Source organism: Abramis brama (genome assembly GCF_963993115.1).
Source record: "Abramis brama genome assembly, chromosome: 25".
Classification (NCBI taxonomy): domain Eukaryota; kingdom Metazoa; phylum Chordata; class Actinopteri; order Cypriniformes; family Leuciscidae; genus Abramis; species Abramis brama.
In genome coordinates this window covers 8,395,922-8,409,234 of record NC_139987.1, presented here as the reverse complement: position 1 = coordinate 8,409,234, position 13,313 = coordinate 8,395,922, and the positions used below count along the sequence as shown (strand labels likewise).

General features: G+C 36.5%; 1 protein-coding gene across 2 annotated transcripts in view; it reads left to right on the top strand.

The window, feature by feature from the left end:
- slc5a1 (solute carrier family 5 member 1) overlaps window positions 1–9,033 on the top strand; it is a 28,928-nt gene extending 19,895 nt beyond the window's left edge. The window contains exons 7-15 of one of the 2 annotated variants that reach the window (XM_084104750.1): window positions 3,053–3,133; window positions 3,249–3,460; window positions 4,654–4,789; window positions 6,290–6,397; window positions 6,491–6,641; window positions 6,747–6,915; window positions 7,046–7,261; window positions 7,605–7,710; window positions 8,013–9,033. In XM_084104750.1, coding sequence (XP_083960876.1) covers window positions 3,053–3,133; window positions 3,249–3,460; window positions 4,654–4,789; window positions 6,290–6,397; window positions 6,491–6,641; window positions 6,747–6,915; window positions 7,046–7,261; window positions 7,605–7,710; window positions 8,013–8,227 — 1,394 coding nt within the window. In that variant the 3' untranslated portion in view covers window positions 8,228–9,033. The remainder of the gene's footprint in view (window positions 1–3,052; window positions 3,134–3,248; window positions 3,461–4,653; window positions 4,790–6,289; window positions 6,398–6,490; window positions 6,642–6,746; window positions 6,916–7,045; window positions 7,262–7,604; window positions 7,711–8,012) is intronic. The other variant, XM_084104749.1, reaches the window with a different exon arrangement.
- The last annotated feature ends 4,280 nt before the right edge of the window (window positions 9,034–13,313 follow it).

Genomic DNA, 13,313 nt, shown 5'->3' with positions numbered 1-13,313 from the left:
ACACAGCGACCCCATAGGTTTCAACGGAGAAAAGTGAAGCAAATTAGAAGCTCTCACTTCCTGATGGCTGAGCGTACTGCGCAGACTCAAACTGAGCTTGACGACGTAGATGTGACGTGAGCAACCCGTCTGTCTTCTAGTAGCTGTGCCAAGAGAAATCTGAATCATTCCCTTCCGAAACTTGAAGAGACGGAGAGTGTGAGTAGGAGGTGTCCATGAGCTAGGAGCAGGAGAAACTTTTGCTAAGTATTCTGATGAATTATTTTGTCATTTTGCCTCCACGTCCCCCCGATTGCCCGCAAGCTTCTCCTCCTGTCCATACGGTAATCTCTCTACGGTGCGACAGAGTCGGGTGGTTATGACGCAATCGTTAGCCTATTTTTACCAAAAACAGCTTCTACGGGGCCATAACGTAAGATACAAGGTAATGGAGCCTTTTATACATTGTCGTGTTTCTTTAGAAATAAATAATGGACAAATTGAGTCTTTAAACGCCTCAGATGTAAAGTTATTCGCTGTCAAAGTGACGCCAAAATGAATGGGAGTCAATGGAATGCTAACAGCAGGTGGGGGTCGGCTAATCAATGGCGGCGCCCGGGGAAGCTTCAAATTTTTACGAAACATTGGCCCCCTGGTTTGAATGCCATGCTGCTTCTTTTATGCTGTGTACTTCCTATTTCCTGTCATGTGATCACTCACATGACAGGAAGACCTATGATCATTTAAAGACATACACACATATGAAACAGATAAGAGGAATAAAATGGACTAAACTTACTAAGACAACATGCAAACCTATTAAAACTCTAATATACATAAAATCATTAACCCCCTGGGGTCGGCTATCGCGCCGGCGCGATAGGCTCGTTTTTTTCCGTATGAGTGCAAAAAATAAATTTAAAAAAAAATATTAATTTTTATCTTATATGCTTGTGTTATACATCAATCGATCCTGTTTAGTGTGTATTTTTTTTGTGTATGCTCATAATAAAAACAAAGTGTTGTGCTTTTCGCCAAATAAAGAAAAATAAACATGATGCGAGTTCTACCTACTCTCCGTCAGTGAAGTCAATTCTGAAACGCGTCCGAAAATGAACTGTAACTCAGCGAATACTCAGTCAAACAGGCATACAGACACACAGGCATGAAGCTTGAATTCTCTTCTTTTAAATGAAGTAATTTTTATAAAAAACAAATATTCACAGTTTATATAATATGTATGTAAAGAGAGAGATGTCAGTCGTTCTCATCTCAGCTAATTAAGTTTTAATGTGACCTACGGAGACCGCGCTATTCAAACGCAAATGTGAGGCGATCCATACAAACCTGTGAAACGGCCACATCCGCTGGATAAGGCCGGTGAAACACTGGATGCGTGGCGTAAGCGTCTCAGCTGCGTGGCGTGTCCGTTTTTATTTCGGCTCCCATGTTAACAGTTTAGAGTTTGTACACTGCCTGTGTGAGACGCGCGTCTCAGGCGCGGCACGAGCCGCGTGGAAAACGCGTGCATTCTAGAAATAGAACCGACGCCTATTTTTCACGTGACACGCAAGCGCGTCTTGGAAGCGTTTCCATGCAAAATTTAATAGGAAAATCTGTTTATTTGTCATTTTGACACGAATACATATTAATAAATGTCCTTTTGATGTTTAAAAGTGTCTAGGTTTTGACATAAATGCAAATATAAATGTAATTTACAAAATATGATCGATTTTCAAATACTGCTGTATTGAATGAACAGCTTTTAGCAAACTCTATTGCTATACTGAGATGAGGAATATATACTGTATGTGTTTTGTCAAAAATAAAGTCATCAACTAACTAATGAATGCTTTACTTTGAAATACGTATGATAAAATGTATATTTTAGTTTTGAAAGACGTTGACTAGTTTTGAAAAGATTATAAAGTATGTATGTGCATGCATATATATATGTGTGTGTGTATATATGAAGAGTTCAGATGCAAAAGCCTCTAAATGCCATCTGAAATTTTCTTCTAGAATGATCATTTTTATGAAGCTTGTATATTTAAGTTAGCTATAGGTGACACACCTGAATGAATGGCTCATTAAGTATGCAGGGACATTGTCTCACCAGGTGTGAACTACTAAATATGCATGATGCTGTTGGAGCGTTTACGCCCCATCCGCATATTGGCTTTCCAAACTAAAAGTGTTTCACAAAACTAAAATCAATGTATCGTTTTATGTGAATGATTAGGCAGGATGATTTTCACATCAAGAAAATGACATCTCTAGGCGATGACATCCATTAGTCAAAAGTCTTATTGCCACATATTTAGTATGTGTTTTGTGGCCTTATTTCAGAAACTTTAATTTTTAGTTTTTTCAATAACCATGCATAAACATTATTCTCTCAAAAATGAAAACATGTACATACATGTGGCTCACATATTATGGAAGTCCTGTTTGTGCTATATAGAGTGAATTTACACCTTTGCCATTAATATGTTTATAAGCAACTGAAAAAAGCACAAATGTCAGGGCATGTCAGAACATCTCAAGGACCCCAAAAACACCCCAGACCCCAGAGGGTTAATATATATTGTATATAGAGTGGTTAAAACATGCGTCATATGTGACAGTGTCACAAGAGTATTAGTAGACTTTAGTAGACTGTTAGGTTAGGGTTAGGTGTTCAAGGGATTCAAGTAGAATAAGTTGACATGTCGTTGCAAAGTTACTTTTAGTCAGTAGAATGTCCGCTGGTGGACCATCAAAATAAAGTGTTAGCAGATATTAAGCAGACAGAGTCTACTAATAACTGGTAGCTGACATGTAATTGCAAAGTTACTTGCAGTCAGTAAAATTTCTAAAGTGGACCATCGAACTAAAGTGTTACTGAATATGTTATTACGTTTTACTAAATGGTGACCCCACCATACATTTGTAAAGTCATTCAATTTAAAGTTTCTTTACAATATTATAAAAAAAATCAACTAACATGAATGCCAAAAGTACATTTCTAAAAACTTGATTTTTTCAGTTGCTTTGTTTTTTTTTAACTTGAAAAACCTGTTTTTTTCTACAGGTGGTCTAGCTGCAGTCATCTACACAGACACCCTGCAGACCATCATCATGGTTGTGGGATCATTCATTCTCATGGGCTTTGGTACGTCCATTCACTTTTGTCCTGTACTTTAAGCTTTTTGGATAAAAAATAAAAATAAAATAAAATAAAGTCTGCTTAATGACTACTTGCTTCAACATCAACCATTTTCTTTCAGCGTTCAATGAGGTCGGAGGCTATGAGAACTTCAAGGACCGTTATATGAATGCGATCCCGTCAGTGGTGGGTGTAAACATCAGTGAAGCATGCTACACCCCTCGTGCGGACTCGTTCCACATTTTCAGAGACCCCCTTTCTGGTGATCTGCCATGGCCTGGACTGATCTTTGGTCTTACTATCCAGGCTGCCTGGTACTGGTGCACTGACCAGGTACTGATTATTTATTAAGACTGCTGACTCATTTTTGTCAAGTAATACTTTAGATTGTGGCTACTTTCTCATATTGCTTTATTCTGTGCGTATATATGTTTTTTTGGACATAAGAAGCATTGTTTGAGAAAATAAGAGGTCTATTCTACACATGCTAAGACATTCACACACATATACAAATTAAATGTCTTCTGTGTCCACTTTTGGACGACAAACTGCACTTTTACCTTGAGTTTCTCAGGATGAACATTGTTTCTTGTTTTAGTCAGAGCGAGTCTAAGCTTAAACAGGCATGCTTTTAGTTTGACCCCTGATTAGTCCCCACTAAATAAGATAAGAGACACAAACAGCCAAAGAAAAGCAGATATAGATTCACCACGGTTAATTTAGTTCAACAGCCCATTAACAAGACTTAATGCTTAATTGTTTCAGACTATAGTAATTTGTTGATTTAGGTGACATTAGCAAAAATGATCAATATTTTAGCTTTAAAAGCTGCATGGAGACATAAACAGATTCACTCATGTCAAATATATTGTTATGGGGATGTTCTTCCTCTGAGGGGAGTTTATCGTTTAGTGAAGATTTCTTCCCCAAAAAGTCTTATCAGTCATAAAGGCAGATGTTTTTGTTTTCACCAACAGTATTCAATATTCTTTGTTTGTACTCTGGCACTATAGAGAAAAATACAGCCATAAAAGTTTATTATAGTTCATGACGTACATTACCTGCATCTCAACAATTGTTTTATTTGCGTCTGTTTTTGTTTCTCTATGCAGTGTTGATTCTGTATCACTTTAACCCGGAGTACCTGATATGTTTAGGCGGGAAATTATGATACCTTAAATGTCCTAGGTATTATTTGAAATATACCGTACACGTGAATAAATAACATTTTAAAAAATATTAAAATGGAAAACAGTTATTGTAAACTGTAATAATATTTAAATAAATGCAGCTATGGTGAACATAAGAGACTTCTTTAAAAAACCTTCTTTCAAAAGATCTTTCTGAACTCTAACCTTTGAACAGGTGTGTATATATTGAACAACAACTATTAAAAAAAAATCAAACTCTAAAGGTTTAAATTAGCAAGCCTTTGTAAACTTTTTAAACAGTCAATAACCGGACTAAACAATTCTGAGCAATAAAATGTTCCTCTGGGTTATTCACACAAACACTTCTTGTTTTAGGTGATAGTGCAGCGCTGTCTGTCTGCCAAGAGCCTGTCCCATGTGAAAGCTGGCTGCATCCTGTGTGGTTATCTCAAACTTCTGCCCATGTTCCTCATGGTTTTCCCTGGCATGATCAGCAGAGTGCTGTACCCAGGTGAGAACGATTGGCAGCATCCTGGCTGAGATGGGTGATAAACTTATGAACTATTATGTAAATGTTAGCAAATACGTTGACTGAATCCTGACTGAGTGATATTTAATGGCAACTTTAATGTTTGAGGTGATATATATGGCCAACTAGGTTTTGTTAGTCTCACAGAACTAGACTTTTGCCCATCAGAATGTAATCTGGTCCATGTATTTCTCACAGAATATGCTAGCAACTTACTATCATCTTGTTCTAGCAAACAATCGCGTAAACAGCGTTTCCCAAAAGCATCGTTAGCTAACTATAGTCGCAAGTTCTGTCGTTATCAGCATAGTTCAATGAGTCATTGTTTCCCGAAACCATAGTTCCAACAAATATTCGCAAACAGCATTGTCTTGGTTACTAATGTAACCTCCGTTCCTTAAAGGAGGGAACCGAGACGTTACGTCAGAACGAGCTGACGAATTGGGATCTCGGCACATTCGAGTGTAAACAAAACAAGCCAATGGGCATTGGCGAGTGAGATTTACATCGCGAACCACTCCCTGCAAGACGGGTATATAAGGAAGCGTGCAGCACTCCCTCATTTAAGTTTTGTGCTTCAGAGCCGAGACGGCGTCCGTCCTGGCCGTTTAGTGGTGGTACAGCGGTTGTGGCGACGGGACATAACATCTTCATTCCCTCTGTTAGGGTAGGGGGGTCACATTAGTACTGGTTTCGGGAAACAGTCGTAACTAGCTGGTAGTTTTCTTCAATGATGCATTGTACTATGGTAGTTAAGCAGTTATGTCACTGTATGGGAAACGCATCCCAGGTCAAGTGTCTTGACTTACACTTTAAAAAACCAACCGCAGTTTGTTTTGTTTGACACAGTGTTGTTAACTAAAACTACACAAATGTTGTTAATTTTTATGTAAAGCTGACATAAATTAAAATTAGTTGAAAAACTTTTTTATACAGTAAATGAAAATTAAAAATATTGTAGTAATTGAAATAAAATAAGTTTAAGTTGAAATACTGTAATTACTAAAACTGAAATAAAAAAATAAAACTAAATATAAATATAAAAATAATAATAAAAATGCCAAAAGCACATAACAAAAAAATAAATAAAAGGTAATTAAAAATATTAATAAATACTACGTTACTATATAAATAATACTACTAGTGATTTGCATGTTTTAATTGGTTCTTTAATATGTTATTAATGTCGTACCTCAACTAAACTGATCATATAAAAATAAAAATAAAAGTTAAAAATATTAATAAATAGCATTGTTTGATGTGACATTTCAGGGAAGGTACAGTAAATCTGAAAATCATGATTCCACAACAATTCTATTTTGTGGAAATGGTATGTGGACTTTGTGATAAGAAATTCTGTCAATCCAAAAGTAATGTGCACCCATTTTTGGCACATTTTGTATGCAATGTGCATCAGGTCAGTGAACAGTCAAAGACTATTAGTGTAACTAATGTTTGTGTATATTCTCTTGTTTGTGTTAGATGAGATTGCATGTGTGGATCCAAAAGAGTGTGACTTTTATTGTGGAGCCAGTGTGGGCTGTAGTAATATTGCTTATCCTAAACTGGTGGTGGACCTGATGCCAAATGGTAATATCCTGATATTTCTAGTTCAGTCTCTTTACATGCTTTGATAGATCTGTCTGGTGTTATGGGTCTAAACTGCTGTGTGTGTTTCTGAAGGTCTCAGAGGCTTGATGTTGTCTGTCATGCTGGCCTCTCTGATGAGTTCACTCACTTCCATCTTTAACAGCGCTAGCACACTCTTCACCATGGACATCTACACCAAGATCCGTCCCAAAGCCAAAGAGAAGGAGCTCATGATTGCTGGGAGGTGCGTTCTTGTGTCTGTTTGTATGTGTTGCATATTGATTTTCTGACCTTGTGAGCAGAAAATGATGTGAAAAGGCTCTTGAGATGCCTGTGTTCACGCGTACAGGTTGTTCATGCTGTTTCTGATCGGCGTGAGTATCGCGTGGATCCCCATAGTTCAGTCAGCTCAGAGCGGCCAGCTCTTCGACTACATTCAGTCCATCACCAGTTATCTGGCACCGCCCATCGCCGCTGTCTTCTGCCTCGCCATTTTCTGCAAGAGAGTAAATGAACCAGTGAGTTTTTTGCTTGTTAAATTCAGCTTGATTTAAAAATAAAATAAAAATTCTCTCAAAACCGCTCAAAGTCAAAGTCTTGCTGTAAATGTTTTACCTATTGACACATAGTGTTGGTATTCCCTCACAGGGCGCTTTCTACGGGTTGTGTATTGGTCTGTTGGTGGGTCTGGCGCGTATGATAACTGAGTTTGCCTATGGCACGGGCAGCTGCGTGAGCCCCAGTAACTGTCCCACGATCATCTGTGGTGTACACTACCTCTATTTTGCACTGATTCTCTTCACCCTGTCCTGTATATTGATACTGGGCATCTCCCTCATGACCAAACCCATTGATGACAAACATGTAAGTTCTTCTTATAACAAAACTACTACAACTCTTCAGTATTATACAGTGTTCTTAATCATGCTTCTGTACCATCATATTTTCCTTTTTTCTTTTCAAATATTAAATATTCTTATTTTACTTGAAATACACATCTTATATGTATACAATAATATTATACTACAGTTCAAAAGTTTGGGTAGAAAATATATTTTTCTTTTTAAATAAATGATTACTTTTATTTAGAAAAGAAGCATTAAGTTGATCAATAGACAGACATGAAGCAAGTGTATACTGTAGCTGTATTTTGTAAGCAACTTCTCTGTCACGGCCCCTCATTCTGCGGCCGCTTGTTGTTGTGCAGCTGTACAGGCTCTGCTGGAGCTTGAGGAACAACACTGAGGAGAGGATTGATCTGGAGTTAGATGACTGGACTGAGGAACAGGATTCCAACTCTATGGAAACAGAAGGTACGTCTGTACAAGCCACCAAATTCATAATCATTGGTAGCAGAGGTAACACTCACAGTTTTTGTGTGCATCGTGCATAACGTGGTTCAGTAAACGGACTGTGGGTGTCTGTGGGTGGGCCGTCTGATGCTGAGACTAGTTTATGGCCATGATTAATTGACTAGATTGTAGTTTGTTCTAGGAAAAACAAAGGATGTTGATCCAGACACGTGTCTTATTTGTGTAAATCACACTGCACATGTAACATATTAACTTTTAATAACCCAAACATTTTTGTTTCCGTTCATCTCTTGACCCTGCAGAGGAACGTGAGGAACCCGGCTGTTGTAAGAAGGCCTACAACTGGTTCTGCGGCTTTGATCAAGGCAATGCCCCTAAACTGACTAAAGAACAGGAGGCGGCGATAAAGTTGAAGCTCACTGACACCACTGAAAAACCTCTGTGGAGAAACGTGGTCAACGCTAACGCTATCATCCTCCTCACCGTCTGTGTCTTTTTCCATGGTTTCTTTGGTTAAAGATCACATCTGTATCATCTAACTCTGTTAAGGATATTAGACCTGTATTCTGTGGACAGAAATGTTACCTTATCAGTAACATCAAACTAAATGTGATTAATCAGATTGTAAGAGGTTACAAATTTCCTCTTGAAACACTCAATACTTCCTTATAATATCCTCAACAAAAACCCTTTTCATCCTTATTGTACTTTGATTTGATCGCAGGAACTACAATACAATATTTTTTTTTTCTGTAATTTTTAATTAATATAATATTGTTTTTAGCACCCAAACTGACTTTCATTGTAAACCCAAGACCAAAACTATTCATTCATATAATCATGTCCTTGTTTTTTTTTTTTGTCAAATCATGCTTAGCTGCTACAGTATCTGATTTAACACATGTCCGGCAGTCTTTACTGTACATTTAACAATGTTTACTTGTTCAAAACCGCACGTTCTTCCTTTATATCTTTGACATATTACAGAGTAACAGTTTCAGCTAATAATACGAAGTTCTAGTCCATTCTATTGTATGTTTCCTGTAAAGTCTTCTGATACATTATGATCAAATCAATGTCTTTTTCAGTGCCATTTTTAAGCTGTTTCTTATCTACCAAACTCCAAAAATAAGTTTTATAAATGGTCTTACTATTTGGTATTCTTGTACGATTTGATTTTCTTGTAAGTTAAAATATATATATTTTTGTCTGGGAGAAGGTAAGATATTTTATTTAATATTAATATTGTTGCCTTGGTGTATACTCTGTAATATATTAATTTAATGTTTTCTGTCTTCATTGAAATAAAAATGAATGAATTTTAGTGCTTATTGGTTTATTGAGATGCACAGGTTTAAGAAGCCAGAATCGTGTTCAGAATTGCCGAAATTACCATTGAAAACAGTTATATAAACTTCTAAGCGTAACGTGATTTGAGTAGACTCATTCAAAGGCCTGATCACTGAGGCCTGAGGAAAGTTAATATTTAATTTTCATGAAGATTCTATCGATACATCTGAAACCAAAGTCCAGGATCATTGTGGTTTCCTTCAGCAACTGAAGACACAATGAGTGATCTATTAGTGTGATTCAGTGATAAATTTCACTGAAGAAGATAAAGGAAATACTCATTTGGTGGATGAGTTTCACATTTTAGACATTTGAAATTGTTGAATGTAATTCATGCCATCGGTTCACCATTTCAATACATCTGAAAATGTAGTTATAACATTGAATATAGAAATGTAAATATGATTATAGTTATAAGTCTGAAAATATAAATTGAACTACATAACTATTTGACTACATAGTTATAAGTGAATTTATTCAGTAAATGCAAATTGTGAATAGATGTAACAGTAACACTTCACACCAGGTTCTATTTGTTAACATTAGTTAACTGTATTAGTTAACATGAACTAACACACTTCTAAAGCCTTTATTAATATTAGTTAATATCAACATATACTAATACATTATTAAAATTAAAAGTTGTACATGTTAATATTACAGACAGTGATCTACACTGTTAACCCTTGCTGTAAAAAAAGGTAAAATTCTGACAGTATCATAACATTTTCCATTCAAACAGTAATCTACCGTAGAAAACAATGCATTCTGGGTTATATTTGTTGTTTTCGAGAAAATAGCCTACAGGAATATACTGTGAATTAACACCGCTCAGAGTCAACGCTCAGTGGCTGTGTTCAAAATCACACCCTATACCCTCATTCACTATTCCCTACATTAGTTCTCTAATATAGTCCACTTGAATGAAAATAAGTAAGTGAATTCAGACACTGATGAACACCTGACAAGCAGAATCAATGAAGGACAGAGAAACAAGAACAGAAAAAAGAGAAACACAAGAACTACAACGGACTTCCAGCCACACTGAGTGTGAAAACAGTTTACAAACCAGTTTCCTTCATACATGTACAAAAGTTCTTGTTGAGAATTAACAGATATTTAGTTGTTGATGTTTTATCGAAAATAATAAAGTTTGTAGTCACCATGATGGAGATCAGTATTTGCTTTAGTTGGGCTCTTGACCCTTAAAGGGCACCTATTATGCAAAATTCACTTTTACATGGTGTTTGAACATAAATGTGTGTTGGCAGTGTGTGAGCAAAACCACCCTAGAATGATAAATATCCACCCAGTGTTTTTTTTTTACAATCTCAATAAATCATAAGCACTGTCTCAGAATGAGCTGTTCTCAGATTCGGTGCAATGTGACGTAGAATTGCACAGGCCCCTCCCACGACTCCTTGATTGACACTTCAGTTTGAGCATAGACCCGCCCTGAGTGAGCTGGGGCCAGTTGCACCAGCTGTGCGTAAGTTATAACTTAGCCTAGTTTTGACGTAAATGGACACTAAGTTACGACTTACGCACTTCTAAATATTTTTGCGTTGCACCATTAAACTTAGTTGAATCGTAACTCTACGTATAAACTAAATATTTACGGCAGCCTCCGATCAGGAGTAACGGATGGAATAAAATATCAGGCAGACTGAACTGCATCAATAAGCTCTTCTTTTACCTGACAGACTTCAATTCTTTAGACATATATGATTATGCTGACATTTACACTCGCTTACATTTTAAGAGAGAGAACATTATGTGAAAAGATTACTTTGTTAGCGGCTATCTTTAACACGAACCCGTCTTAAACAGCACGCCGCTGTGCGCATCGGTCCATGTTGTGCATGTCAAATATCAGTCATAATCAATAAACGTAATTTCTTATGCTTTTTGCATCAATATTTATTTATTGATCCTTATTCATTTCATTTCAAATACAGTTTCTGAATGTTATTTACATATAAAAACACTTATGCTATTCATGATCAAGTATCGTATTTAATGGAAACTTATTTTTACCGTTAGTAACGTGAGGCAAAAGAATGAAGGATAAACTGAAATTCACAGCATTTCAACACAACATCTGCTCACGTATTTGAAGGCTGCTATTGGATCATCGAGGCTAAACGTCATATTATGCGACTACGCATTACTTTACGGAGAGCTTACGACCTACTAGCTATGTTCTGCCTTACGAACAAATGGTGCAACGGAATAAAGTTCAGAGTTAGTTACAAACTAGCTAGTAGTTACTAAGCCTCTAGTGTGGACTTTACGTTCCAATTTAAGAAAGAACTTACGAACGACTGGTGCAACCCTACCCTGGACACAGAGTCCGCCATTGTTCGACGCTTGAGCAGCTGTAGACAAGAATGTCTCCTAAGCGATTGAGGTGTGTTGTTGATGGATGTAAGAATGAACATAGCAGTCTTCATTTACTCCCGTTGTTACTCAAGGATGGATCTGTACTGTTTGTGATCAAGCTTACACTCTCCGGAGCAACAGGCCTAAACGTGACTGGACACGGAAGAAATGAAAGTGCGAGCGCGCTCTTTATGACAGCTCTTCGAGTCATTTTACGGATATAAGGTTTACCAGTTTATTTAGCACCCACTGAAAAGGTGTGTATATTTGTTGACTGTTAGTTGTAACGAGTGTTTGGTGTACTTCGCTGTGTATGTTGTTGATAATGAAAGGGAAAGGGAGAGAGAGAGAGAGAGAGTTTATGGATAAGACTTTAATGCGCACTTCTTATACTATGTTTATTCAGCTCTTACAGTGATTCTCTGGAGTAAAACTAACGCTCATCTTTTGTGTGATGTACAATAAACTTCACTGAACTCGTCAGTATATTTTGGTCATCATTCGGACGGGTTTTGCTACAGCAGGCTTGTATTAGTGGATAAAAGCAGATGACAAATAAGTTATAACCATAATTAAACTAAACTATACCTGTTCTATGTCCATACAGCATATATTCTCTGGCTCTGTGGGCATTATTGTCCGACTCCGAGTCGAAATGAACACCGCAACTGAGAGTTTCTTGGTGCGTTCAAGTCCTCCTGGGAAGTTTGTACGTACGAGGTGGGAAGTCGTGCTTATAACGACATGTGCGTTCAAGTCACTTTCGTCGGAGCAAAATGGCGGAGTACTTTCTCTTAATTAATTACACAAAAATACAATAAGGTTCTTAAACTCTTGTTCTAGAAAATGAAGAACAAAGAAATGTGCATCAGGTGTACTTTGTATTTTTATGTTTTTAATTAATTTATGAAGCCACTGCCAACTCATCGTTACATGTTGCATTGTTATATTATAATACTATCATATTCTGTGTTGGCAATTAGCTAACTGCGCTGTAAATAGAAAAGCCTGACAGTATCATAGCTAAATACCTTTACGTATTGTGTATTCCGCCATGTTAATCACTGACACTGACATGCCTTCAGCAACTGAAGACACAATGAGTGATCTATTAGTGTGATTCAGTGATAAATTTCACTGAAGAAGATAAAGGAAATATTCATTTGGTGGATGAGTTTCACATTTTAGACATTTGAAATTGTTGAATGTAATTCATGCCATCGGTTCACCATTTCAATACATCTGAAAATGTAGTTATAACATTGAATATAGAAATGTAAATATGATTATAGTTATAAGTCATAAAAAATATAAATAAGAAAATATAAATTGAACTACATAACTATTTGACTACATAGTTATAAGTGAATTTATTCAGTAAATGCAAATTGTGAATAGATGTAACAGTAACACTTCACACCAGGTTCTATTTGTTAACATTAGTTAAGTGTATTAGTTAACATGAACTAACACACTTCTAAAGCCTTTATTAATATTAGTTAATATCAACATATACTAATACATTATTAAAATTAAAAGTTGTACATGTTAATATTACAGACAGTGATCTACACTGTTAACCCTTGCTGTAAAAAAAAGGTAACATTCTGACAGTATCATAACATTTTCAAAACTAACAGTATCAAAACTAACGCTCATCTTTTGTGTGATGTACAATAAACTTCACTGAACTCGTCAGTATATTTTGGTCATCATTCGGACGGGTTTTGCTACAGCAGGCTTGTATTAGTGGATAAAAGCAGATGACAAATAAGTTATAACCATAATTAAACTAAACTATACCTGTTCTATGTCCATACAGCATATATTCTCTGGCTCTGTGGGCATTATTGTCCGACTCTGAGTCGAAG